The sequence below is a fragment of the Dendrobium catenatum genome, unplaced genomic scaffold (assembly GCF_001605985.2).
Source record: "Dendrobium catenatum unplaced genomic scaffold, ASM160598v2 original_scaffold_125012, whole genome shotgun sequence".
NCBI classification, from domain to species: Eukaryota; Viridiplantae; Streptophyta; class Magnoliopsida; order Asparagales; family Orchidaceae; genus Dendrobium; species Dendrobium catenatum.
The window spans coordinates 1-25,489 of record NW_021443447.1 but is presented as its reverse complement, the minus strand read 5'-3'; the positions used below and the strand labels follow the sequence as shown (position 1 = coordinate 25,489).

Genomic DNA, 25,489 nt, shown 5'->3' with positions numbered 1-25,489 from the left:
GATTTTATTTTCTTTATAGGTCTGATCCAACAGAGAATGATAGTGTTGAAGGTTTAAGACCAAATGCCAGAGGCCCTGGTCTTGTTACTTTTGGGGTCAGCTTTTTGTCCTTGACATTCCTTGTTTCGTGTGATTTTATTATTGAATATGCTTCTAAAGAAATATAGAATTATGGTAATTTTTTATTTCTTTTCTGGTTTTGGAAGTTAACAAGGTAGAAGAAGAACCTAAAAGTTCTTAGTAAAAAAGAAATTTCAATAGTTAGTTTTTGCTCACATTGGAAAGACAGACAATAGAGATTGTATCTCTTGGTGTTATAAAACTTGCTTCTAGTGAATAGTTATAAAACTTTTCATGAGCTGTGTATTTTCTTAATTAATGTATGAAGGACTATGTTGACCTCAGTTATCGCTTCGAGTTTGACCCATCTAAGCACGATGAAAATGAAGAGCGAAAAACGTGACTATGCGAATACGATCCAAAATGTGTTGATCGATCAAAAATTAAAATCGCTCAAATAACATATGTTCGCAAAATAGACTTTGTGGGCATGTTTAAGAGAACAACATCATCTATGATTGATGCCCATAGTTCTCGGTGTCTCTGCACAAGGAAAAATTAGAAAACTTTGCTCTTCACTCATAGTGAAGACACAACATTGTTTTGCACAAGTTTCCCCAATTTTATTACCATACCACCCGTACCAGCACAAGAAACCCCCCATTTCTTCCCATCCTGTACACAACTCTCTCCCATTTTTCCCTAATACGACCCTCCATTCGCATCATTCACAACTTTGCTAAACTCTTCTTCCTTCTCCACTCTCTTCTTTCTCTTTCACACTTCTTGTTCGACCCGCCATCACCACTTCCCATCTTAGCACAAGCCGACTTGTTGTCCTTGTACCGCTACCTTTATCGATCCCACCGGTCACACACCCCAACCGCTTCCCTAGCCGCCTCTACACCCTTGCAACCCTCTACTCCAGCTTGCTGTTGCACCACCTTTGAGCCTACTGGCCACTCTCTATTTTCTTTGTTGTCATTCCTTTCTATTTCTCTATTTTTTCTCTTAAACTCTACCCTTAATCTCTCTTCTTTCCTCTCTTTATTTTCTAGTTTTCTCTCTTCTTTCTTTTAACTATCCCCTCTTTATCTAATTATCCCCTCTTTCTATCCCACCCTCTCTCTCTCTCTCTCTCTCTCTCTCTCTCTCTCTATCTCTCTCTCTCTCTCTCTCTCTTACTTTGTTTAACTCTCTCTCACACTCTTTTTTATCTCTCTCCAGTCCCTCTATCTTAGTCTTTTTTTATTGCTTTTCTATTTCCCTCTGTCTATATATCTTTCTCTCTCACCCTTTCTCTTAAACTTTGCATTTACTCTATCTTCCTTCCTCTCTTTCCTTTCTTGTTCTCTCTCTTATTTGTCTTTAACCATCCCCTCTTTCTATCCCACCCTCTTTCTTCCTTTCTCTATATCTCTCGCTCTCTAACTCTCCCCTCTCTTTCTTACTCTATTTAACTCTCTTTCTCTAACTCTATTAAATTTTTTTCTCTTTAGTCTCTCTATCTTATAGTCTCTTTATCTCTTTCTCTGTTTCCCTCTTTCTATTTTTTTGTTGCGATGATGAAATATTTCGAGCCTTCATGCAAGTACACAAAGAGCCATATACATTTTCTTTCTAGACGTGGTTGGATAAAAGACCTGCCACGGTGTCGTCTTTCTTGGCATTATAGGCAAGCTTAGCCTTCCCGATGATGCCTCCTACGTGGAGAAGACATTAGGTTGTTGTCAAAGTTTTCATTGAACAAAGGACTTGAAAAGAATAAAATAAAACTGACTAAATAATTGAAATTTCAATTACAACAACAAGAAAAACAAGCCTTACTTCCACTACGTGGGGTCGGCTACATGAATCCTTTTTCTCCATTGTGTCCTATTAAAAGTCAAATTCTCATTTAAATCTGATACAAAAATATTATTTCTAATATTTTCTTACCAAGCCTTTTTAGGTCTACATCTATCTTTCTTAACATAAGTCAAATATAATACCTCTATTTTCCTAACCGGGTCACCGGAAGGACACCGATTTATGTGACCAAACCATCTAAGGAGATTATCTCTAATCTTATTTTCTGTTAGAGCTACTCCAACCTTTTCACGTATATACTCATTTTGTATCCTATCTCTAAGGGTAAAGCCACTCATCCACGTGAGCATCCTCATCTCTGCAACACTTAACTTAGTATTATGCTTTTTTTTAATGTCCAACATTCAGCACCATAAAGCATTACAGGTCTCACCACCATCTTATAGAATTTTCCCTTAAGTTTGAGGGGAACTTTTCTATTACACAACAAGCCCGATGCATTCCACTTCAACCATCCAACTTTAATTCTGCTGATAATATTTTCATCTATTTCACAATCTCACTGAACAATAGATCCAAGATATCTAAAACATGTGCTCTTATTAATGACTTGATCGCCCAAAGTCACAATCCCTTCACTAGGTCTATTACTAGTAAAATTATACTCCATATATTCAATTTTAGATCTACTTAAGCGAAAACCTTTAGACTCTAAAGTTGACCTCCATAATTCAAGTTTATCGTCAACACCCTCTTTAGTCTTATCAACAAGAAGAATATCATCAACAAAAAGCATACACCAAGGTACATCCTCTTGCAAATGTCTTGTGAGAACATCTATAACTAAAACAAAAATATATAGGCTTAAGGTTGATTCTTGATGTAATCCAACCAAAATAGAAAAATACTTGGTCAAACCATCTTGTGTTTGAACACAAGTAATAGCTCCTGCATACATATCTTTAATGATTTGAATATAAGCATTATTAACTCATTTCTTTTCAATAACTCTCCATAGCACTTCTCTTGGAACTTTATCATATGCTTTCTCTAATTCAATAACTATCATATATAGATCCTCCTTATTCTCTCTATATTTCTCCATCAAAGCTCTCAATAAATGTATGGCTTCCATAGTAGACCTACCTGGCATGAATCCAAATTGATTTTGAGAAACATTAGTATCATGCCGCAACCTACGCTCCATAAATCGCTCCCATAGTTTTAAAGTATGACACATTAACTTAATTCCTCTATAATTTGCACAATCTTGTGCATCACCTGTATTCTTGAAAATATGAATGAATACACTCATTCTTCACTCATATACATCATTTTAGTCTTCAAAATAGTATTAAAAAGTTTAGTGAGCCAAGACATTCCTTCATCTCCTAAGCATTTCCACACCTCTATGGGAATATCATTAGGTCCAACAATTTTTTCACACTTTATTTTCTTTAAAGCATTTCTAACTTCGGTTTTACTAATACGCCGATAAAAATAGAAATCTTTAGTTTCATATAGGGTGTTAAGGTCACTAAAGTCAATCATATTTTCACATTCTTTATTAAAAAGTTTATCAAAATATCTCATCCACCTTTGTTGAATATGATCTTCTAAGAAAATTATTTTTTAATCTTCATCCTTTATACACTTCACTTAAACTAAATCCTTACTATTATCTCTTTGTTTGGCTAACTTATACGTAGATCTTTCTCCTTTTTTAGTATATAATATTTATATAAATCATTAAAAGCTAAGATCTTTGCATCACATATTATTTTCTTAGATTCCTTAAGTGCCTCTTTATATATTTCTCAATTATCATAATGTTTACATTTAAACCAATTTTATAACAAATCTTCTTATATTTTCTTGCACATTTGGATTCCATCGCCAAACTATTTTTACTATTAAGAGTTTTTTTCTTTGATACTCCAAGCACATCTTTTGCAATATTCTTAATATCACTAGCAACTTTTTTCCACATAACATTAGTAATTTAGCATCCTCATGCACAGACAAAATCTTAAAATCTAAAATCTTACTCTCAAAATATTTTTGTTAATATTCTTTAAATGCTCCCATCTAATCCTAGAATATCGTTTTACTTTATTTTTTTATTTTCTGGCTCTTTATCTTAAAGTTCAAAACTAAAAATTGATGTTGGGTGCATAAATTTTTTCTCGGAATAATTTTACAATCTTTGCAATATAAATGATCTAACTTTCTTATAAGAAAATAATCAATTTGAGTTGTACTATATTTATTTTTATAAGTGATGATATGCTCATCACTTTTCTTAAATAAGATATTATCAATTAAAAAATCATAAGCTAAAGAAAAACCTAGTATGGTCTTAACACTTTCATTTCTCGTTCCAAACTCATGACCACCATGAATGTTTTTAAAATCATATACCTCTCTCCAACATATCCATTTAAATCTCCTCCAATAAAAACTCATTCTTCAAGAGGTATCTTTTATATTTAATTCTTTTAAGTATTTTCAAAATTTTAATTTTGAACACATATTCAAACTTACTTGAGGAGCATTAGCACTTCTAATATTAACAATCTTTAAAGCTATAATTTTATATCTAATTTTATTAATTTTTATAACATTATCCCTCAAATTCTTATCTATAATCACATCTACACCATTTCTAGTATGACTCTTACCAAAATATCATAGTTTAAATCCTAAACTATCATTCTCCTTAGCATTCTCTCCAACCCATTTAGTTTTATGAACGCACAGAATATTTATCTTCCTATGAATCATAATATTTATTAATTCCATTAATTTTCCTATAAGGGAACCTATATTCCAAATTCTTATCATAATTTTAGTTTTATGGATTAGCTTTTTTGCCCACATCCGTCCTTGATGTGGGAATCCTTGCCTATTTAACATTGCACCTAGGCGTCAGTGCAGTGGCCCTTGCACACTTGTCACTGTATTAAGGACATACAATGCGTCGCTTCCAGGGGACGCCCTAGCATTAACACAATTTTTTAAAGAATTCACGTCATGATTATTCGACAAATTTTACGCTAGTATAAGAACAATATTCAGAATGCTAAACCCAATAGTTAGGGCGAGGAAGCTTAGTTGTGTCTGCCATTCTTCCCGCCATTGATAATGAGGATTATGACGTTTCCGTTAGCTGCATAATAAAATGTTTTGATTAACATCTGTGGAATGTCTAAATGGGCACCAAACATCGTATATAACATGACTTGACGGGAGCACACCAAACCTAGAAGCTATAGATAGTAGTGTATATATTTGTGTAAAAGTTAAAATAAACAATGATTGCTTAAATTTTTTGTGGGAAACTATATAATCTGTGGAGCATGATGCGGGCACAGATCCCTAGAACAATGACCCAGACATGAGGAACACGAACGCTCGATTCACTTTGTAAGATGATTAAGGCATGATTTGGTGATGCATTGTTTCTTTTAACCTTTTTCAATATGCTTTCATATCACAGTTAAATTTTGTTTGGGAAACACACTGTAAAATCCCTACCACTAGCATGCACTATTTCCATTGCTGCACAAATATGTAGGGGACACTTGTAAAGTAGTTCATTCAGCTCTCGGAGATTCAAAACAACTTCATTTTGTTCAACACAACATAAAGTTTGATTAAAACAAAGGTGTACTCAAATCCGACAAAGCTAACTGTTAGTAGGGGCGTTTCATGTACATAAAGCTTACCCGTGGAAGAGATTGTTTTTGTGATTTAAAACGTCACCCTCAGGTCATAATGGAGACGGCTTAGCCATTACTCCATCCAATAAAACCTAAATTCACATATATTTTGATACAACTATAAGCAGTTACAGTTGATGACATTATGTCAAGCAAAAGCTCGGAAATACTTCTGAGAAAAAAAGTCTATAGAAAGTTATGAAAAAAGAGAATGAGAATGGGAACCAAAATAATATTGATCAGGCCCGCTTTCTTTAAAATGTCTTCATGTGGTATTTAAGGGGCTTTCAAGGAGTGTCAAAAGTTACTCTATGAAAAAAGAAAACAATGGTGTGTCAAACTAGTACATTTTTCTTGTGGCATCAAGTCCAAAGTCAGAGATTTGAGAAGGTCCATGTTGATGGTGATTCGCATGCTCCAAATCTCCCTTTGTAATCCACACTTTGGTGATTACAAACATTGTTACTATCAATCTCTGAGAGCCTTCTTTCAGGCTGCTTTGTTTCATCATTTCTAGTCTAGTGAATCCAAATTTTTTCTGTATGATGTGATTGTAAAAAAAAAAAAAAACATATTTTATTTATTTGAAAGTAGGGCCTTTTTATCTGTTGGTCTTGATTTTTCAATTTCATCCACTAAGGTTTCATTTGAGACGGCTTTCTTATTGTTTCTTAAAGTAATTTTTTAGTATAAAAATTAAAATTTTGTACTAAAAAATTACTTTAAGAAGCAATAAGAAAGCCATCTCAAACGAAGCCTAAATACCTTTGGCAAGCCACCCCTTAAATATGGTGGTTCTTTTGCTGCAGCCTGACCGTGTTATGGAGTTCTGCAACAACAATGATCTGCAACTGATAGTCCGTGCACATGAATGCGTGATGGATGGTTTTGAGCGTTTTGCTCAAGGACACTTGATAACGCTCTTCTCTGCAACCAACTATTGCGGTCAGAATTTTCCATTTTTCTTCTCACAGTTATCATCAAACATTGTTTGTGTTGGCTTTCTCATCTAACTCCTTAAATGTCTGCAAGTGTAGGTACTGCAAACAATGCAGGGGCCATCTTAGTTTTGGGAAGAGACCTTGTGGTTGTTCCTAAACTAATTCATCCACTTCTTCCACCTGCAATTTGTTCACCTGAAACATCATCAGAGCATCATATCGAGGACATGTGGATGCAGGTTCCATTCTATTCTTAAATGGAACACTATTGAGTATTTGATAGTCGTCATTAAGGCTTCGTTTGGGATGGCTTTCTTACTATTTCTTAAAGTCACTTTCTAGTACAACATTTTTTATTTTTTTAACTAAAAAGCTGCTTTAAGAAGCAATAAGAAAGTCGTCCCAAACGAAGCCTAAATGGTACCGGCAATTGGTAAAATCCTGGCTCTTAAGATTATCTGCTGTTATCTCAGGATCTTAATGCAAATAGACCACCGACGCCAACCAGGGGTCGCCCACAAGTACCAAATGACAGGGGTTCTCATGCTTGGATATGATCCCTCTCTCTCTCTCATATTCTCTTTGTTATGATTATTTTATTTCTTCAACACAATTAACTCCTGATTGGTTGGTTTCGTCGTCGACGGCTTTCGGGAAGCCTGCTGGGATCATTTTCCTGCCAAGGGACGCAAGCTGATGGCGACAGAGCTTAATGGAATCCGGTAAGGGATCAGATTTTCTGCCTATTTTACTTGAAATTGATCCAGGAATTATGAACGAATGATTGGAATGCAATGCAATTTTGTTTGATGGTTCAGTAGATGAAGGTTGCCTGACTGTGTCTCTGCTAAGTTTGCCTGTGTATAGCAGATAGATGTGTGTATATGTGATCTTGCTATTTGAATTAGGATATTCTTCTTCTTCTTTTTTCCTCTCCGTCATTTTGACTCCTACGTTTAACGCTTGAAAAATATAGTGCTGCGTAGCCTGCGTGGAGACATTGCCACTATTGCTTTCTTTGAATCATAATGTCCAATCTCGTATAGCATTTCGTCTTTTATATTGCAACATCTGCACTGCTAATACGTAAATTGCAAGTTCTTTTGAGTGTTGCCTATTGTTTATCTTGGCTCTTGCTTCACCGACTCCACCGATATATTCTTTTCACTGTTATTTTGATGTCTCGCAAGTCTTCTTTCTAGGATTTTAACAGTAACATTGTTGTTGCGGGCTAGAGTATTCACGACAGTAAAGTACAAAAAACTTTTAGGTCTTAGTATTGCACGAGTATCAAGCACACAAACATAAAAAAAAATCAGAATTTTTTATGTGGAAACCCTAAAGGAAAAAACTACGGGGTCATACTCAATTGAAATGATTCCATTAGTGTCTCAATAGATTACAAAGGAGTGGTTTGTCCTGGAAATTGAGGACGATCATATTACAACAGTTAAACGTTTGGTTAAAATCTAGTGACAAATGAATATTAGATAGAAATCAAGCAACATTAGGTGGCCGGACGGAAATTCAACCTCAGTTGGCGGCCGGTAGGTTGTTTGATGATAGCTGGTGGTTGAGGAGTGTGGTGGCAAGAGAATTATGGTTTCTCCTCCTTTTATATTTTTCATTGCTTGGGGTCCCCTTCAATGAAGGATGAGGATTCTATTTATAGTTCTTTAGGAGTGACATGACTAATAAATAGTAGGGAGATCAAGAGTATGTTGGGAGTGGTTTGAATGGACACTCGATATTGATCCCCTTGATCGTGGACCGTTTACTGTGCATTTGAATTTCTTAATGATATTAGAATTCAGTGATCTTGAGTTCGTTGGATTCGTCTCGTCGAGCTGCTCAATTTGATTATAAGCATGTCACGCTTAAAAATTGTTTTGTAATCCAAATTATGTTTTGAACTTTGCAAAGGTGCTTTGAGTCTTCGATTTGGACCCATTTGGGCTCGGAATGAGTCGAATTTGGTGTCGTTGGGTTCAACTTTGCAAGACCTTCAATTAGACTATAAATTTGTTGAAATTGGAATTTGGATGGTTCCAGATTAAATTTAGACGTTTTCAACTTGATATTGTCTTGAGATTTGTGCCCGATTAAGATAATTTTTTTATGATATCATCTAAATTTTAATACTTTATTTTAGAAAAAAATAATATTATTAGTGATATTTTGGTATGATTTAGGGGCTATTTGATTTGAGGTGAAGTGGGATTAAAGTATTATTTTTGCAATGATTTTAAAAATATTGGTATTTAGTTGGATGAAAAAAGAATGTAGTATAAAATATTCATTTGACAGAGAAAAGTATTCTAGTTCATTTCAGATGAAAGATAAGCTCAACCAATTTTGATTGAATTTCTTTTTCACCCCATGCAATATACCCGAGCCATCACTACGACCAATGACCCGGTGTTGCCACCCTCTATTATCGACCACTACTGAGAATCACTGCGACCATAGCCATCACCGCCTGCCATCATTGCCGACTGTCTTTGCTAACCACAACTGTCATTGTCGATCATAAATCATAAATCATCATCATCTTTGATCTTTATATTACGAAGGCTTAACTATGAAGAAAACCTACAACCCAACCACTACTATTTTACTTTATTTTCCTAACGTCAGAAGTATAAACAAACAAATCAAAATGGCTTATTTTAACACTTGTTCAAGGGCCGCCACCGGTTCCAACTCCTTATTGACCAATGCACGGCACAAATTATTAGAAGAAATTTTATCCAAAATCTAAGCATAATAAAGTACAAACAACAAAAGTCAACTAGTTTTGTGTTTATTATTCCACCTCCCCATTCCTCTATCAAAGCAACTAAAAAATCAAGAGAAATTAGGGAAGAAAAATATATATTCTTCATAAATACAACAATAGTTATAACAAGCCCATTAAGCTTCAATTTTCTTTTAATGCTCATATTAGAAATCCTTTACATGTTCCTCTAAATTTTGGTTAGGATGAACCTCAAACGTTTTATCTTTATTTTAAAATTGAGGCATCATTTGGGACGGCTTTTTTACCGCTTCTTAAAGCAAATTTTTAGTACAAAAATTAACTAAAAAACGGTTTTAAAAAGCAACAAAAAGCCTCCAAACGAAGCCTGAATGTGATGCATAAATAATTTTATTAAATTCCTTTTATTATTGATCTAAGGATTTAAAATATCAAAATAAATTTCTCCATTGATAAATTTTAAGTAGTTTTCAAAATTAAAATTTATTTTAAAATGAGTATACAAAATTAAAAAAAAAAAACTAATTAATATTTATAATCTTCAAATTAATTAAATTAATTTTTTTAAAAAATTCATCCTAATTAAATTATGATATCTTTCTTTCCTAAAACAAAACCCACCAATGCCTCAATAATAATTCACAAATCAAATAAAAGAACCAAATAATGCAGCTGAAATCATATTCATAAATCTTATACTATGCTAAACAAAATGAATAAATCATTACATTTATATATACCATACACAGCTGGGGATACATACAACTATATATTCCCCTACCCTACTGATTTACCCCCCACCCCCACAAGAAAAAATCAAATTACAAATAAAGCCCTAATTATATTTAGAGCAATACTTTCCACACCCAAATTATCAACACATACTTCATAATAAGATTTGAGACTTCATTTGGGACAGTTTTCTCATTACTTTCTAAAACAATTTTTTAATATAAAAATTTCTAATTAAAAATAATTTTTAACTAAAAAACAGCTTTATAAAGCATTGAGAAAATCGTCCCAAACAAAGCCTAAGTTTGAGACAATTTTTTTTACTGTTTTCTAAGATAATTTTTTAGTAAAAAAATTTTTAATTAAAAAAATTTTATACTAAAAAATTATTTTAGAAATCAGTAAAAAAAATATTCAAAATGAAGCCTAAGATTTCGTTTGGGAAGGCTTTTTTAATGCTTCTTAAATAGCTTTCAAGTACAAAAATATTTTGTACTACAAAACTGTTTTAAGAAGTAAAAAATAAGCCGTCCCAAAACTAAAGGTAAGACAATGACATTCTCTCCACACAAAAAAAAAAAAAAAAAAAACAACCAATTTTTCCTCTTCTCCATTCAGTTCTTGAGCACTATTGGAAGCACAATAATGAGCACAATAATGATCAAAATTAGAAGGCCAATGCAAGTCCATTTCCTCGTATTCCTCTGACGCCTTCGAGCCTGATGAAGCTGCTTAACGCCACGATCAACAAAGGAACTTGCTCTCCCAACCTGACTCTCTATGTCATCAAGCTGATGCCCCTGCGTCTCCACCATCACCGCCATGTCCAGAAACACCTGATGAAGCTCAATCAAGTTTCTCTCGATCTCTTCCACCGCTCCTTTCCTCTCCCTCATCTCCGCCACCGCCGCTTCCACCGCCCCTCTCCCTTCCACCGCCGCGCGCAAAATTCCCTCCCCTTCGCGGTCCCCCGCCGCCATTGCGTCGATTGTTGACTCGTCGGCCGTCTCGCCTGTTACTGCATAGTATCTGTCAAGGCATATGAGAGTATTGAGTTCAGTATGTCAGTATTGAATTTGTAAGATAATGTTAATGCGCAAATATTAAGATTTCATTTTTGGACAATTTTCTTTCCGCTTTTTAAAACGTTTTTTTAGCACAAAAAATTTTATTCAAAAAAAAAAAAAAGCTAAATGATGCTTTAGAAAGAGAAAGAAAAATGTCTCAATTGAAGTTTAAGGTTTTATTTGAGACCATTTTCATATTGATTTCTAAAATAATTTTTTAGTATAAAAATTTTTAGTTTAAAAAATTTTTCCTACAACTCAGTTTTAAAAATCAATAAGATCATCTCTAACCGAGCTGCATATCATTGTATGCTGTTCGCAAATCGCCGCATTTGAACTTCAAATCTCACATAACAAATCAGTAGGTGAACAGTGCGATATTGGCGTCGGACTGTTCACCTACGCAAAAAAAATGATAACTTTCACACTCTTCTTAGCTACGCAGGAAGCGCGTGAAACAAAAGAGAGATGATTACCTTCGTAAAGAAGGCGCAAAAAAAAGAAAAATGGAGTTCCATTGAAGATGTAGTACCGCATTTTGAAATTTTACGGCATTTTATAATGGAAAATGGGATTTTCGGTTGGAGATGCCCTAAGATTACCGCTTTTAAAGAAATTGTGTTAAAAGCTGTTATAGAAAATAAAAAAAATTGCCAAACTAAATCTAAGTTAAATTTATAATAGGAATAATATTTTATTTTGGATGATTTTAGAAAAAATAAAATAATATTTTATTTTGAATGATTGTATTTTCCAGTTATATATGAGATGAGGAGTCACATATCATTAAAGGGATTAATAAAAATCATAACTATCTAATTAATTTTGAATGTTTTTGATTTTTTTTTTAAGTCACAGTGATTTAAAAAATAAATAAATAAATTGAATTATGAGAAATGAAGAAACTTTCAGGCCCAAAATTTTAATTACTAAGATTATTAAAGAGGGAGAATTTTCTAACATACCTTCGCGCCACCACCTCCCTGTGATCCGCAGCAACGCGCCGCCGCAGATCCCCAAACGCGTCCATCTGATCTTTCAGCTTCTTCCTAAGCCCGGCGACCACCGAAGTCCTCGTCCGGTCCGACGATGTCCCCGGCCCGCAGCCGGGAACTGACCGGCTCGATGCGTTCGAACGGTCGAGGGATTCCAGCTTGAGCTTGACGAGCTTCACTTTCTTCAGGGCGTGAGAGACCTCCCCGTCCATACGGGCACGGAGGTCGCGAACGGCTGTCGGTGAGTGAAGGGTTTTCAGAGATTCATTCGATTCGTGCAAGCTGCGATGGACTCGTTCTATTTCCTTGAGTTCTTCCTTGATTGATTCGACTTCATGGAAGAATTTATCGAGGTTCGCACCTCCGGCGGCCGCGGCCTCCGGAGTGATGCCAGAGCTTGGCGTTCGCGTCATGCCGATGCCTCCGTTGGGGGATGCGGGATCGCTACGCCATGATGATGAGAACAGATTATTCATCTCTGTAGCTCTCTGTTCCCTAATTTAGCTAAAAACAGAAAGTTTTGAGTGGATTGGGAAAGAGCAGAGGGAGCCAAGGTTGGGAGTAAGGCTTATTTAGAGCCCGGAGAGATGAATCTGTGAGAAAGACGCGGTTTTTAAGAGGATTTAAGCTTCGGAAGGCGATTTCTATAAGAAAAAAGTGGGAAGGAAAGGGGAAAGCGGGTAGAAGGAAGAAGAACTCTGCTTCAAAGAGATTATGAACGTGGGAGTCGTCTTCTCCATTTGAACAGAGGTTGGTGATTTGGAATTTTGCTATTAGGACCCTGATTTTTTTTGTATTAGATTTTACTACATCTAGATTAAGCTGAAATAATTGTTTGCATTTAAAAATTTACATTAAAAGAGCGGAATAAATATATAGGTAAAAGTACAGATTTAACCCATGAGACTTAAGATAATCAGTGGGCGAGCACGGTTGGGAACCTCCTATCACAGTTCGAACCCCCTCTGTTACTGCCTCGCCTCTTCAGTGAGGCAAAGCAAGTGTGGGTCTGATGCTGGTGGCTGGCTTCACTAGGTTCCGCCGATGGATTAGTTACGCTGCCAAGTGCTCCCTTTGAAATGGTAGCGGATAGATACCACGTTATAAAAAAAATAAAAAATATAAATTTTGAGTACACAATAATAAAATAAAATAAAATAATTCTCATTGGTCCTAAAAAAAAATTTAATTATATAAAAATATTGATTTGATCTTTTAATTTACAAAAATAGAAAATTAATTTTTTATGAGATCATTTAAATGTAAATTTAAAAATAAATAATTTTTTTAAATATTTAAAGACAATTTAATCCTTTAGAAAAATTTAGGAATTATTTTGATCGTTATCTTATAAGAAAATTTTACTAGTTATATTATTATTTAAAATGATAGTTATTTTAGTTAATGTGGGAATAGTAATATAATTTATTAATTAACATTATTAAAATAGATTATCAGGAGAATTTATTTAAAATAAATTATCTCAAAAAATAATTTAATATTAGAAGTATTTTCGGTGTAAATATGTAAATAAATATTTAAATAATTTTACAAGCAAATTTTCAAATAAATCTAGTAGGTTTGAAAAACTAGCCGACGCGGTTCCTTAGCTTCTAGTAACTTTGGCTAGCGCTTAAGAAGAACGGGCGGGCTAGATTTGTTCTAAACACGCGGAGATTCGTGCTAGTTAAAGGCCACACGTCGATACACGGTATGGTAGGCGGAAGACGCACTTGCGTGGTTCTTATTGATGTTTGCTGTTATGACCGTTTACGTTAGCAATTAGGTTTGATTTTTTCATTGTTCCTTGGCGCTGGACCGGCGGCCGCATGGAACGTGTCAAAGATTATGTGCAGACTTATGCGATAAGGTCGTGTCTGGACCGAAGTTGCTGACCGAATTCATTAGGCCGACACTGACAGTTTCAGGCATTTGATTTGAGTGGTGCTATTCACCCACCCATGCTTTAGCTTGGTTGGAAACCCCATCCCGAGCGGCAGTCGGCCCTTAAGTGGGGGATCCAAAGCGCCGGCTATCGGTTTATGGCCTGGGTGGCCCATTAGGTCGGCTGGGGTTTACGTACCGCCAAGCGCGCTCAACGAAGTCAGGTGTGGCAGCAGACTGTTCCTCGTCATAAAAAAAAAAGTGGTGCTATTCAGGACCATTTTTTTATGAAAGTGAAGATAAATTTTAGAATTAGCAACAAAATGTTAGGGCAAATTTTGGTAGGGTTTTCAAACACTTTTAACAATTGTTCACTTTGCGCCATAGTTTTACAATTTTATTTCTTTGTTGTAACTTTTTAAGAGATCATCCATCTTATGAGTGATCATATATGAGTACACTTAATTTTAGAATTTTTAATAAAAATCACTGTTGCACCAAAAGCTGCTTTGATTTTTAATAGTTTAGTTTTATTTTAATAAGTGGTTTGACGATCTCCCCTACTTAGATACTAATGTCCTTATTAGTTTCTTTAGCCAATAATTATCCATTAGGCAGATAGAAACACTTAGTTCATATCTTACTACTGCTGTGGCTCTGATATCATTTGTAATGGCTCAAATTTTTAACCATTGAGATATTGTCTACTTTGGGCTAATAGCATCATGGTTTTATCCCCTTGATGTAACTTCCCAGGAGATCACCCATTTCAGGAGTGCTCCTATACGAGCATGCTTAATTTTAGAATTTATAATAAAATTCTAACAACAATATCAAATGACGTTTCGATTATTATGAGCATTATTAGGGCCTCCAACATGAAGATCAAATTTATTAGATTTTTTTCCAATTTAAAAATCCATTCCTACTAAATACCTCATTATCTTCTTTTACTCTTCCTTATACTTTGAAAAGGTAACAATACAAACAATAAGCTTTATCTTTATGTATACTATAACCAATCAGAGTATCTATCAAACCAATTTTAATTGAAACGTCTATCTTTGACCCCAAAATGATTTTTAGGGAAGTCATGGTTGTGAGGTTGACATGCCCCTTTTTGCAAATATGACCTTCGAACTGGATCTCAAATATTATGGCTAAATTCATAAATAGGTATACATAATTCAAGATTTGATTGAAGATTGTTTATATCTGTTTCCAAGTTTTTTGATGATTTAATATGAGTTCAACTTCTTTTTGGATTATCTTCATCATCATTTCTTTGGGAATCATCTTAGAAGTGTTGGCAAGAAAGATGTTGACTTCTTTTTAAAACATCATTCCATAATTTTGGGGCACAATTAAATTACCTAAAAGATATAGAATTTATAATGAAATGTTTCAAATTGACAACTTTGTGGCAAAAAGAATAGAGAGCAATTATACATATGTGGATATCTGATTAAAGCATGTTCTTTTTAACAGTAAAAATCATCCCAAATGAAATCTAATTTCTCATTTATGCAGATATCTGATTAATGCAGACTATATCATATGCAACCAATCTTTTAAATCATTAACAATACATAGATTTTGCCTTCTTATAAACATAAAAGCCTCAATAATATTTTATTTTTGCTAATTTTTTTAATTGTAATTGATACATCATCAAAAAATTATCTTGGTGGGGCATGGATCTCGAGGCAAAATCAAGTTAGAAACTTCCAAAATTAAAATTGGGCCCATGTGAACTCCGATTTCATCAAACTTACAGTCGAACTGAACGTCTCGGAAATAGAAACACAATGACACCAATTTCGACTAAATTCGAGCCCAAATAGATCCAAATTGAGGGCCCAAAGCACTATTTGAGTGTTTGAACCACAATTTGGATTACCAATCGGTTTCCAAATGTAACATTCTTATGGTGGAATCGAGTGGCTCGACGAGACGAATCCAACGAGCCCAATATCATGGAATTCTAACATTATTAAGACCTTCAAATGTTTAACAAATGGCAAACGATCAAGGGATTCAACATCAGCCGTCCATCCAAACCACTCCCCATTTACCCTTGATCTTCCTCCTATTTATGGGACATGACACTGTAGGAAATATATAAATATGCCCCTCCTTCCTTTTGAAAAGGGACCCCAAGCCAAAGGAAATAAGAGAGAGATCGAAGATCGCTCTTGCCACTTTGCTCCTCTTAGACCACCGCCCAGAGTTTTGTCAGACCACCACCTGAGGCCTAGAGTTCTGCCAAACCACCACTTAAGGCCCGGACTTCTACCGAACCACCACCTGAGGCCTGAACTTCTGTCGGACCACCACCTCATGCCTGGAGTTCCGCCATACCACCACCTAAGGCCCGAACTTCTACCGGACTACCACCTGAGGTCCGAACTTCTGCCAAACAATCACCTAACGCTCGGAATTTTACTGGACCACCACCTGAGGCCTGGGAGTTCAGCTGGACCACCACCTGAGGCTTGGACTTCTGTCGGACCACCACATGAGGCTCAGACTTCTGCCATACCACCACCTGAGGCCCGAACTTCTGCCATACCACCACTTGACGCTTGGAGTTCTGCCAAACCACAGCTAGGCTACCAACTGATCCTAAATTTTCAAGTAACGTCGGACTTCTACCAATCCACCAAGTGACGTTGGACTTTCATCCCCGTTTGTCACTAGATTTCAATCATATGATTGACATTTGTAATTTGATATCCCTCAGGGAATAGTCAGCACATTATAATCTATCCAAGCACTAGTAAAATTATTTCAATTGGGCAATGCCCGTGGTTTTTCCTCTTTCTAGGGTTTTCCACATAAAAAATCTTTGTGATATCTATGTGTGAGCTGGATATTCGTGCAAATGCTAAGACGTAGGATTTTAACTCTATCGATGCGTATGTTCTATCCTGCAATAGTAATATTTTTATAACATTCTCTATAACTCCTCATCTCACCATCTTATTTTCTTACTAATATATAATATATTTTTAGATATCCTAAAATTTGATAACAATCATCTTAAAGAAACTAATCATCCTTATTAGTTATCACACATCATATTTAGCTCAACTCAAAAATCTACTTAACACATTACTATTTCACATAAAGACAAAAGATAGAAAAAGACAACATAAAACTAAAACCATCATTTTTGTTCTCTCCTCTACAAATGATGGATGCTTCTTCTTACAAATTAGAAGATTTTTTTTTTTTGGAGTTCTATGGTTGAGCATGAAACAGACAAACATAAACATCAGACAGGAAGAGTAGAAGAGGCATTACTTATCCTTGAAATTGTCTGTATTTCTACTTCTAATACAACTGCGGGGAAGTTACGAAAGACCGATGGGCTAAAATGAGATTCTACGTTATGTTTCAAAATTTTAGGGCGAGAAAGGGGTCACGGTGCGGGCCTGGAGTCGGATTAACCTTGCCTAAAATCTCAAATGTATTTATGGCTAAGAAAAATTCCTTTAATATTTTCAATATCTAAGATAATGCCACTAGTAACTATATTTTTAATAAATACAATGATGCTTCAATTAAACTTCAAGCACTATACAATCCATATTTGTTTCATTGGGCAATGTCTTAACCTCAACCCCAAAAAGGTAATAACTGTCTAAAGATATATCAATATTCATATTTGATTTAGGATACATGCAGTATTCGCCCCCTCTCAGTTAATATATAATTGATCACAGTGGGATTCAATTCAGCAGTTTTCACGTAGGTTAACGTCATCGAGCAACGCTAAAATAAATAACCTCGGATATGTTAAACATCATTAGTGAATTCTTTCGGCATCTTCCATACAGGTTAATGCCATCGAATAATGCTTTGACCAACAACCTTGGATATGTCAAATATCTTTTGTGGATTATTTCATCCTCTTTCATAATAGTTAATATTATTGAGCAGTGCTCTGACAAATAACCTCAGATATGTTAACTATCATTGATGGATTATCTCAACCTCTTCTTCACAAGTTAACCTCGAGAGAACCATCCGGTTAAGCGTTGGGTACCCAATAGTACCAAGGGTACCGAGCTGGGTACGTACCCAGCATTGAGGTGACGTGGTGCATTTTTATTGGTCTCCAGACACCCTCCAAACTCTGCACAAAATAATAAATACTATTTTTGAGCTTGATACTCATGCAATGTTAAGACATCAAATTTAATATTTTACTATCGCAAATATTCTAGCCCGTAGTCATTTTGATCCACAATCTATTAGGTTTTGTTTGAGACAACTTTTTTAATACTTTAAAAACTTTTTTTTTCTGGGTACAAAAATATCATGAATTAAATTTTTTATAATAAAAAATGGTTTAAAAAATAGTAAGAAAATTATCTCAAATGTAGCCGTAGAATCAACTTTAAAATCCTTAATTTTAAGTTGAGGTTGCTTCTTTTGAGACGTCTTTCTTATTTATTTATAAAACTATTATAAAAATAGTAACATTTTAAAGTTGTTATATAAAATAATTTCTTTATTCAAAATAAAAAACAACAACAAATAAATAGTAACAAAATAAAAATCATGATTACAATCTAAAAAACAAAAAAAATAAGAAAGCTGTCACAAGCAAAGCATATATATCCTATCTTCAATTATATTAATTTCAATATAAATTAAAACAATTTAAAATTAATCATAATTCATACAATTAAAAGTAATTGCCTCGTAACAAATTTCTTTAAATAAAAGTCAAAGCTATACGGTCAAGTCAACAACCCCCAGTTGAAGGCTTGAAGCTACATTTATTAATTTCAGCCTGATATCCCATCTGGAGGATCAACATCAGACTTGATACACATTTGAATTACACAGGTAAAAAGTTCACACGCGTAACTGCTAACCCATTAATGGTTGCTTTTGGACTGTGTACCTGGGCTGCAAACAGATCCTTACAAGACCTAGAAACTCAATCGACACGTTTATAGCGGACTCATCGCCCGCCACAAAAACTCTCGTTCTTATAAATCTACTTATCTGATTCTGCCCGCTCTCCTTCCCGAAAGCGAAATCTCTAATCCGATGGACAAGCAGCCGCCACTCTCACCAGCGAAGCTCAGTACGTCACCTTCGCGTCTTCCTCCTCCCCGCATACCTAAGAAGTATGTACGATAGAAATCGGAAGGGTCGATTCTTCCCCATCTCGAAATAATCTGACCTCGCCGCGAAATCAATGGGCGATTCGGGATGTCTCAGTGTCAGCACACAACACTGATTGCCGATTTTTCACTGCTTTAAGCGATGTGCTTTACTGACCTGAACGCTCTGTCGGTGCAGGGAGGCGAGCTCTGCCGTCATCGGATAAGCTCGTTAAGGACTGATCATTGCCTTTTCTATGGAATTAGACGCCGGTTCTCCGTAATCCCCTTTTTCTATAAATGGAAAGCAGAGGTGCTTCCGTCTTATGCCGCGTTGCGGTGTCGACGATGGTTGAGATTGGTGTCGGTGCATGATTCGGGAGCTCTCTTCAAGCGGTCGAGTTGTGGGCGTTTTGGTTTGAGAGGTTTTCGGCGTGAAGTTGGAACGGGTTTCCGTATTCATGCGGCGATTGATGTGGCAAGCGCGGTTGATGTGATTAATGATTTAGGGTTAGATACACTGACATTTTTGGCGGTGACTGTGATGGTTGTGCCCGCGTTCAAGTTGATCAGAGCTAGTCCGGTGAGTTTCGTGGTTTAAAACGTTATGTGATAATGATTTAGATATCATCAGCATTAAGTAGCTTCGGTTAAAAGATCAAACATTACAAGACATCTTTTCTTTACTTTATTTCTTATGGAGAATTGTCTGCCAAGAATGAATATGATGAATGCACTAACTAAAAGATCAAACATTACATGAAGACACCATAATTTATATAATTTGGCCAAAACAATAACCTACATCCAATAGAGAGGAGAAATAAATTGATCCACCATCAAGAAATTATATTGGTGTACAAGCAAAAAGCAAAAGGCAAAAGAAAATGCTATGGAGCTAAACCTAAGTACACCAACCTCACCACAAAGAAAAATCATGTATATCTCTCTCAAGCCGAAAAAATCGGAAAAAATCTCCTCATATCTTTCAGAATACGAGAGTCACACAAGAGAAGGGTATCTAATTTATGCCAAAAATCTCTTCTTAGATGCTCATTTATGACATATTTTCTTTCCATTGCTCTTTTTTTTTTTAATGTTCCTGAACTACAGCTAGCCACTCATTTTAGTTCTTCTTTGATTTATATGAGTTTACATGAGTGGAAATTTAAATTTAAATTTGGTTTAAATTTTGTTTGATTCCAATCCAAAATAACAAAAAATTGAATCTCTTCTCATATAAAAAGATAATTAAGAAAAATTTTTGCTTATCTCAAAACAATCTATTTTGAATTTTGTACTTAGATTTGCCTTCCGTCAAAACAAATTGTAGTCAATCCTAAAATTTCCCCTCTAAAGTTAAATTTATAGCTATACATTTTGGACCTTCTTTATATTTTCTCTTCTCCAAACTAAGCTCTTTAAGTTCCAAAAGACCTAAAAGGTGTAACACTTAACTACACATAAAAAACATACAATGTTTGAATTTAACACCTATGAGAGATCTCTAAAGTACATATGTTGTACACTAAGATGGAACTACTTGTAATGAAATTGCAAATAGCATTAACACTTTGTACCCCAAAATAGTTATTTCTACATTATGAATGTTGCAATGGTATGAACTAACATTGAGATAGAGATCAACACACCTAATTATTTCTAACTGTCTTACCTCATCATATGCACTACTTTTTATTGGAAATAGAATTACAGCCATTATACAAACTTTTTCAACTTCCCTATGTGAAGTGTTTCACCAAAAATGATGAAATTGAATCACTCAAAGTTACACTTCACAATATATAGAATTCATCAACTTTCTTGTTTTGATGACCACCCTTGTAAATTTTAAGGACTTCAATATCCCCTAAGAACTTACATCTTTTTCAATTAAGAAAACCCAAATATAACAAATTCTTCTTGAGATTTTGCATAATGTCTTCATAATAACATCATGCATTTCAACTTCACCATGCTAAAACCAATTGTACATGACTTTATTTCTCATATCAGCATAGGGCTTATAAAGAGTAAAATAATTCGTTACATGGACATATAGTTTAAGAAAGAGCTAAAAAGGAATCCACTAATGATTGTAAATGACTTATGTTATCATTGAAAAAACATCAACAAAGCATGTATATAACCAATTTACATTTATAGTAGCATCTACATATTTATTATCCTTATGCTTGGCATTGGCATGCTACTCATTCATTAAAACTTGAAAATCATTTTACATGCGCCCTTTCTTTTTATAATAAAAGCAACTCATTTCCTTGACTTTGCCCGAGATTTATGTCTACTGTACATATATGTAGTTCCCTTAACAAATGTTTCTTTTTAACCATTAAATTCTTGACTTATATTTCATCTCCTATGCCTTCAAGCTTAGCAATCACATCCTTGCAAATAAGTGGATTGTTAACATCATTTAAGCCATATAACTAGGTGTTGTGAAAATGCTTATAAAAATAATAAATCTTAACCCACATCAACTCTCTCATTGAGATGTTAAATGGGTGTACCTTCTTATATGCAAAGTAAGTATAATCTCTCCTTCTAATAATATTTATTGGAGAGATTTTTGGTCATGCACAAAGATTTTGACTTACGCCACAACCCTTTCGTAGTTATTTTCTCCAATATTTTCATCAGATCTCCTTGAGCAGACATAGATGGATCATCGATAAAACCTTTTCATCTATCTATTTCGTTCACTCTTATGCATATTCAAATACCCCATAAGCACCTTCGCAAGTCCGTATTGGATTAACATACTTTACATCTTTCTCCACCATTGCACAAGACCCTTCGAGCTATTAAAGTTCTCAATTAAACTCTTTATCTCCTCTAGATTTCTCATTAAGTTCTAATGCCAATTATTAGGAAGAGCCTGCGTGTTTATGTGGAAGTGTCTTCTAGGAATGAATGTTATGGGTGCACAAAGTAATAGCAAAGAGAATAATCACCACAACAAGATAGAAACATTTTTATTATTCGATTAAAAAAAAAATTACATCCTTAGGAGTTTAGAGAAAGGAATGGACCCACTATTAAGTTGCTACACAAATGTACAAACAAATATGAAAGAGGAAAAGCACTAAACCCAAATCCAAGTACATGAAATCTCACCATAATGAGAAGCCTCAAATCTCTCAAGTCTAACAAATAGGAAAGCCTCACTATCTTTAAGAAATTCAAGAATCACATAAAAGAAGCTAATAAACATAAATATTTAAGTCATACTGGAAGATCTTTTCTTGAATGTTCTCTGAAAACTTCTCTTCTCTTTCTTATTCTCTCCCCCCCCCTATTTTTGTTTCTCAACAACCTTTTATAATTCTCCTGCACACCCAGCTTTTCATTTCCTCTTATATATGCGAATTTTAATTTGGTGGAAAGTTAAACCTATATTTCATTTAAATTTTGATTGAAACTAATTCAAAATAAGATATATTTTAAATTTTTTACAACAACACCACTAAGCCTTTATCCCAATATGTGGGGTCAGCTACATGAATCATTTTTCTCCATTGTGTCATGTCAAGAGTCAAATTCTCATTTAAATTTAATAAAAAAGGTTATTTTTAACATTTTTTAGGTAAGTCTTTTTTAGGTCCTCTACCTTTCTTAGCATAGGTCAAATCCAATATATGTAATCTCCTAACTGAGTCATCAGAAGGCTGGCATTTTATGTGTCCAAATCATCTAAGGCGACTGTCACGACCCAACCCGACCGGGATGGATCCCGCTCGCATCGGGCCTCGACACAACTGTTGAAATCCAGGATATAGCTTTGGAATTTGCTTCAGAACTTTCTTCCAAATATTAAATAGACAGAAAAACACAGAGCTACTATAATCATCCAAATATAGAACATTTCATCTATCTTTTCTTTCATTAAAACAATCATATACAGATACAGTGCACGACTACAGACAGAAGGAACATAACAGAACAGAAAAGTCATGACTGTACAAAATCAAAAGTACAAAATACCTAATCTCAGATCAGACACAGAACTCCTAGTCCAAGACCTCATTCCCTTTTCCAGAACCTGAAAACCACGTAGAAAATAAGGATGAGCTAACAGCTCAGCAAGACATCACTCACCAATCAAAATAGTCAGAAATTCACATCAGAAAATAGCCGTACGGAAATCGTAGAACAGATACTTGATCAATAGAAATCAAACAACTGATACAGAAATCAGATTTCAAATCAGAGTTCAGAACAGATATCATAAATCTTTCATGTCACAGAGCAGATAGAATCGTACGGAATAACCAGAATCGTACATAAATCAGATAAAATCACATTCATATTAGATTCCCTGTCCCTAACAGAATCTCAATGGATTCTGGCCCTTTATGCATCCCTTTCCTGACACTGACAGAATCTCAACGAATTCTGGCCCCTTATGCCTCCCTTTGTGCTTATAGCACCAGAACATAATAGAACAGATATTCAGAATTTCGGAACAGAACTTGTTTTCAGATTTCAGAGCTCATTTCAGATTTCCTTGACACAGATAAAATCTCAAAGGATCCTGGCCCCTTATAACTCTCTTCTGATATAACTCCCTTCTGATAGCATACAAACACTTCAATTCATTCAATGAATCAATTCAGAAAAATCAGAATTTGTACGAAAAATCAGCGGTATAACGGTAGTATACGGAATTTATACAAAATTCACAGATTCAGAAATTTACCAAATTATCACATAATATTCACAACAACATTATAAGACTTTCACTGTACTGAAGTAACATTTTTCAACATCCTCATAACTTGCAATTCAATTAAAACGCCGCAGAATTCAAAATATCCGGTAAAAATCTTTCAGAAAATATCTAAAACGTGCACAATTATCATCTCAGAAACATATCAAAAGTTACGCGGTAAAACCTTTGTCAGAAGAAAATAATACCAGAAATTCGCTAACGGAAATAAAATCCGGAACAGAAAAGTCGTCAAAATTCTCGTTTCTGAAAATTGAGAAAGGTGGAATGTGCCTTACCTCGAGTCGATCAACTTTCCAAACTACAGCGACGGACGAAAACGAGTCGAAGTCGCTCAAAAATCCATTTTTCTTCTTTTTCCTTTGTTTTTCTCTCTCATGGGCTTTCTCTCTCTTCAAAATCAGCACTATTCAGATATTTATTAAGCAGGATCGTCCCGGATGATGTCCCGATTCATCCCGGGACGATCTTCTCTAGACTCAATCGTCCAGACGAAAATAAATTCCAATTTCTTCGTCCCTGGACGAAACTCTCTGTCTGGGTTCGTCCCGACCGTTCGTCCCGACCCTTCTAGGTTCGTACAGACGAATATGCATATTTTCTCTGTTCGTACTGGCAGTTCGTACGTACTAACCATACAGATTTTCAATATTTCTTCAGTTCATACAGATGGTTCGTCCCGTACTAACAACACAAATTTTTTTTTTTTCAAACATAAGGGTTTCACAATCTTCCTACCTTAAGAAAAATGTCGTCCTCGACATTCCCAAAGTAAACTGAGTCAAAACAGATACGGATATGACTGCCTCATGTCCGACTCCTTCTCCCAAGTCGCTTCCCGAACTGTTCTGTGTTTCCATTGCACTTTAACCATAGGAATTTGTTTACTTCTTAACTTGCGCACATCATAGGCCAAAATTTTCCCAGGTTCTTCCTTATACTGCAGATTCTCCTGAATCTCAACCTCATCAGTAGACACTTTCTTGTCAGAATTAGATATCCACTTTCTCAAAGAGGATACGTGAAAAACATTATGCACATCAGACAGCTGATCGGATAACAACAATCTATAAGCAGACTTACCAATCCTTTCAAGGATTTCAAAAGGTCCAACATACCTTGGACTGAGCTTGCTCACTCTTCCAAATCTGCTGACACCTTGCATCGGACTGACTTTAACATACACAAAGTCACCAACCTGAAATTCCATAAATCTGTGCTTCTGATTGTAATACTTATGTTGTCTATCTTGTGCAGCTTTCAATCTTTCTTTAATCAAATTAATTTTCATAACAGTTTCATCCACAAAAGTTGAACCCATCATTTGTCTATCTTCCACCTCAGTCAGAGTCAAAGGAGTTCTACACTTTCGGCCATACAAAGCTTCGTAAGGCGCCATACCAATACTGGACTGGAAACTGTTATTATAAGCAAATTCGATCAAAGGGATATAATCTTCCCAGCTTCCTCCAAAATCCAAAACACATAATCGCAGAAGATCTTATAGTACCTGAATAGTCCTCTCAGACTGTCCGTCAGTCTGCGGATGAAAAGCCGTACTGAAATGCAACTTCGTACCCAAGCCTTGTTGAATGCCCTTCCAAAATCTGGAAGTAAACCGTCCATCTCGATCAGATACAATCACTTT

At 35.1% G+C, this 25,489-nt stretch overlaps 3 protein-coding genes across 3 annotated transcripts in view; 2 read left to right on the top strand and 1 right to left on the bottom strand.

Annotated features, from left to right (window-relative positions):
• The window catches only part of LOC110099362 (serine/threonine-protein phosphatase BSL2 homolog), a 40,626-nt gene extending 33,046 nt beyond the window's left edge, over positions 1 to 7,580 (top strand). Inside the window, exons 18-21 of the mRNA XM_020826481.2 lie at positions 20 to 95; positions 6,401 to 6,536; positions 6,629 to 6,771; positions 7,006 to 7,580. Coding sequence (XP_020682140.1) covers positions 20 to 95; positions 6,401 to 6,536; positions 6,629 to 6,771; positions 7,006 to 7,089 — 439 coding nt within the window. The 3' untranslated portion in view covers positions 7,090 to 7,580. The remainder of the gene's footprint in view (positions 1 to 19; positions 96 to 6,400; positions 6,537 to 6,628; positions 6,772 to 7,005) is intronic.
• A 3,029-nt stretch (positions 7,581 to 10,609) lies between these two features.
• LOC110099360 (syntaxin-121) lies at positions 10,610 to 12,780 on the bottom strand. Its single transcript, XM_020826478.2, has 2 exons — positions 12,055 to 12,780; positions 10,610 to 11,051 (listed from the first exon to the last, which is right to left on the bottom strand). Exons 1-2 carry the CDS (start codon positions 12,558 to 12,560, stop codon positions 10,637 to 10,639), a joined length of 921 nt encoding a protein of 306 aa, XP_020682137.1. The 5' UTR covers positions 12,561 to 12,780; the 3' UTR covers positions 10,610 to 10,636.
• A 6,207-nt stretch (positions 12,781 to 18,987) lies between these two features.
• On the top strand, positions 18,988 to 19,707 carry LOC110099366 (K(+) efflux antiporter 3, chloroplastic). The gene is made up of 2 exons (XM_020826485.2): positions 18,988 to 19,210; positions 19,291 to 19,707. Exons 1-2 carry the CDS (start codon positions 19,187 to 19,189, stop codon positions 19,690 to 19,692), a joined length of 426 nt encoding a protein of 141 aa, XP_020682144.1. The 5' UTR covers positions 18,988 to 19,186; the 3' UTR covers positions 19,693 to 19,707.
• The last annotated feature ends 5,782 nt before the right edge of the window (positions 19,708 to 25,489 follow it).

Coding starts and splice junctions, on each gene's coding strand:
- LOC110099366 (XM_020826485.2), top strand. CDS start 19,187: ATGGGCGATTCGGGATGTCTCAGT. Junction 19,211..19,290: donor GCGATTCGGGATGTCTCAGT/GTCAGCACACAA, acceptor CTGTCGGTGCAG/GGAGGCGAGCTCTGCCGTCA.
- LOC110099360 (XM_020826478.2), bottom strand. CDS start 12,560: ATGAATAATCTGTTCTCATCATCATGGCGTAGCGATCCCGCATCCCCC. Junction 11,052..12,054: donor AGGGAGGTGGTGGCGCGAAG/GTATGTTAGAAA, acceptor ATGCCTTGACAG/ATACTATGCAGTAACAGGCG.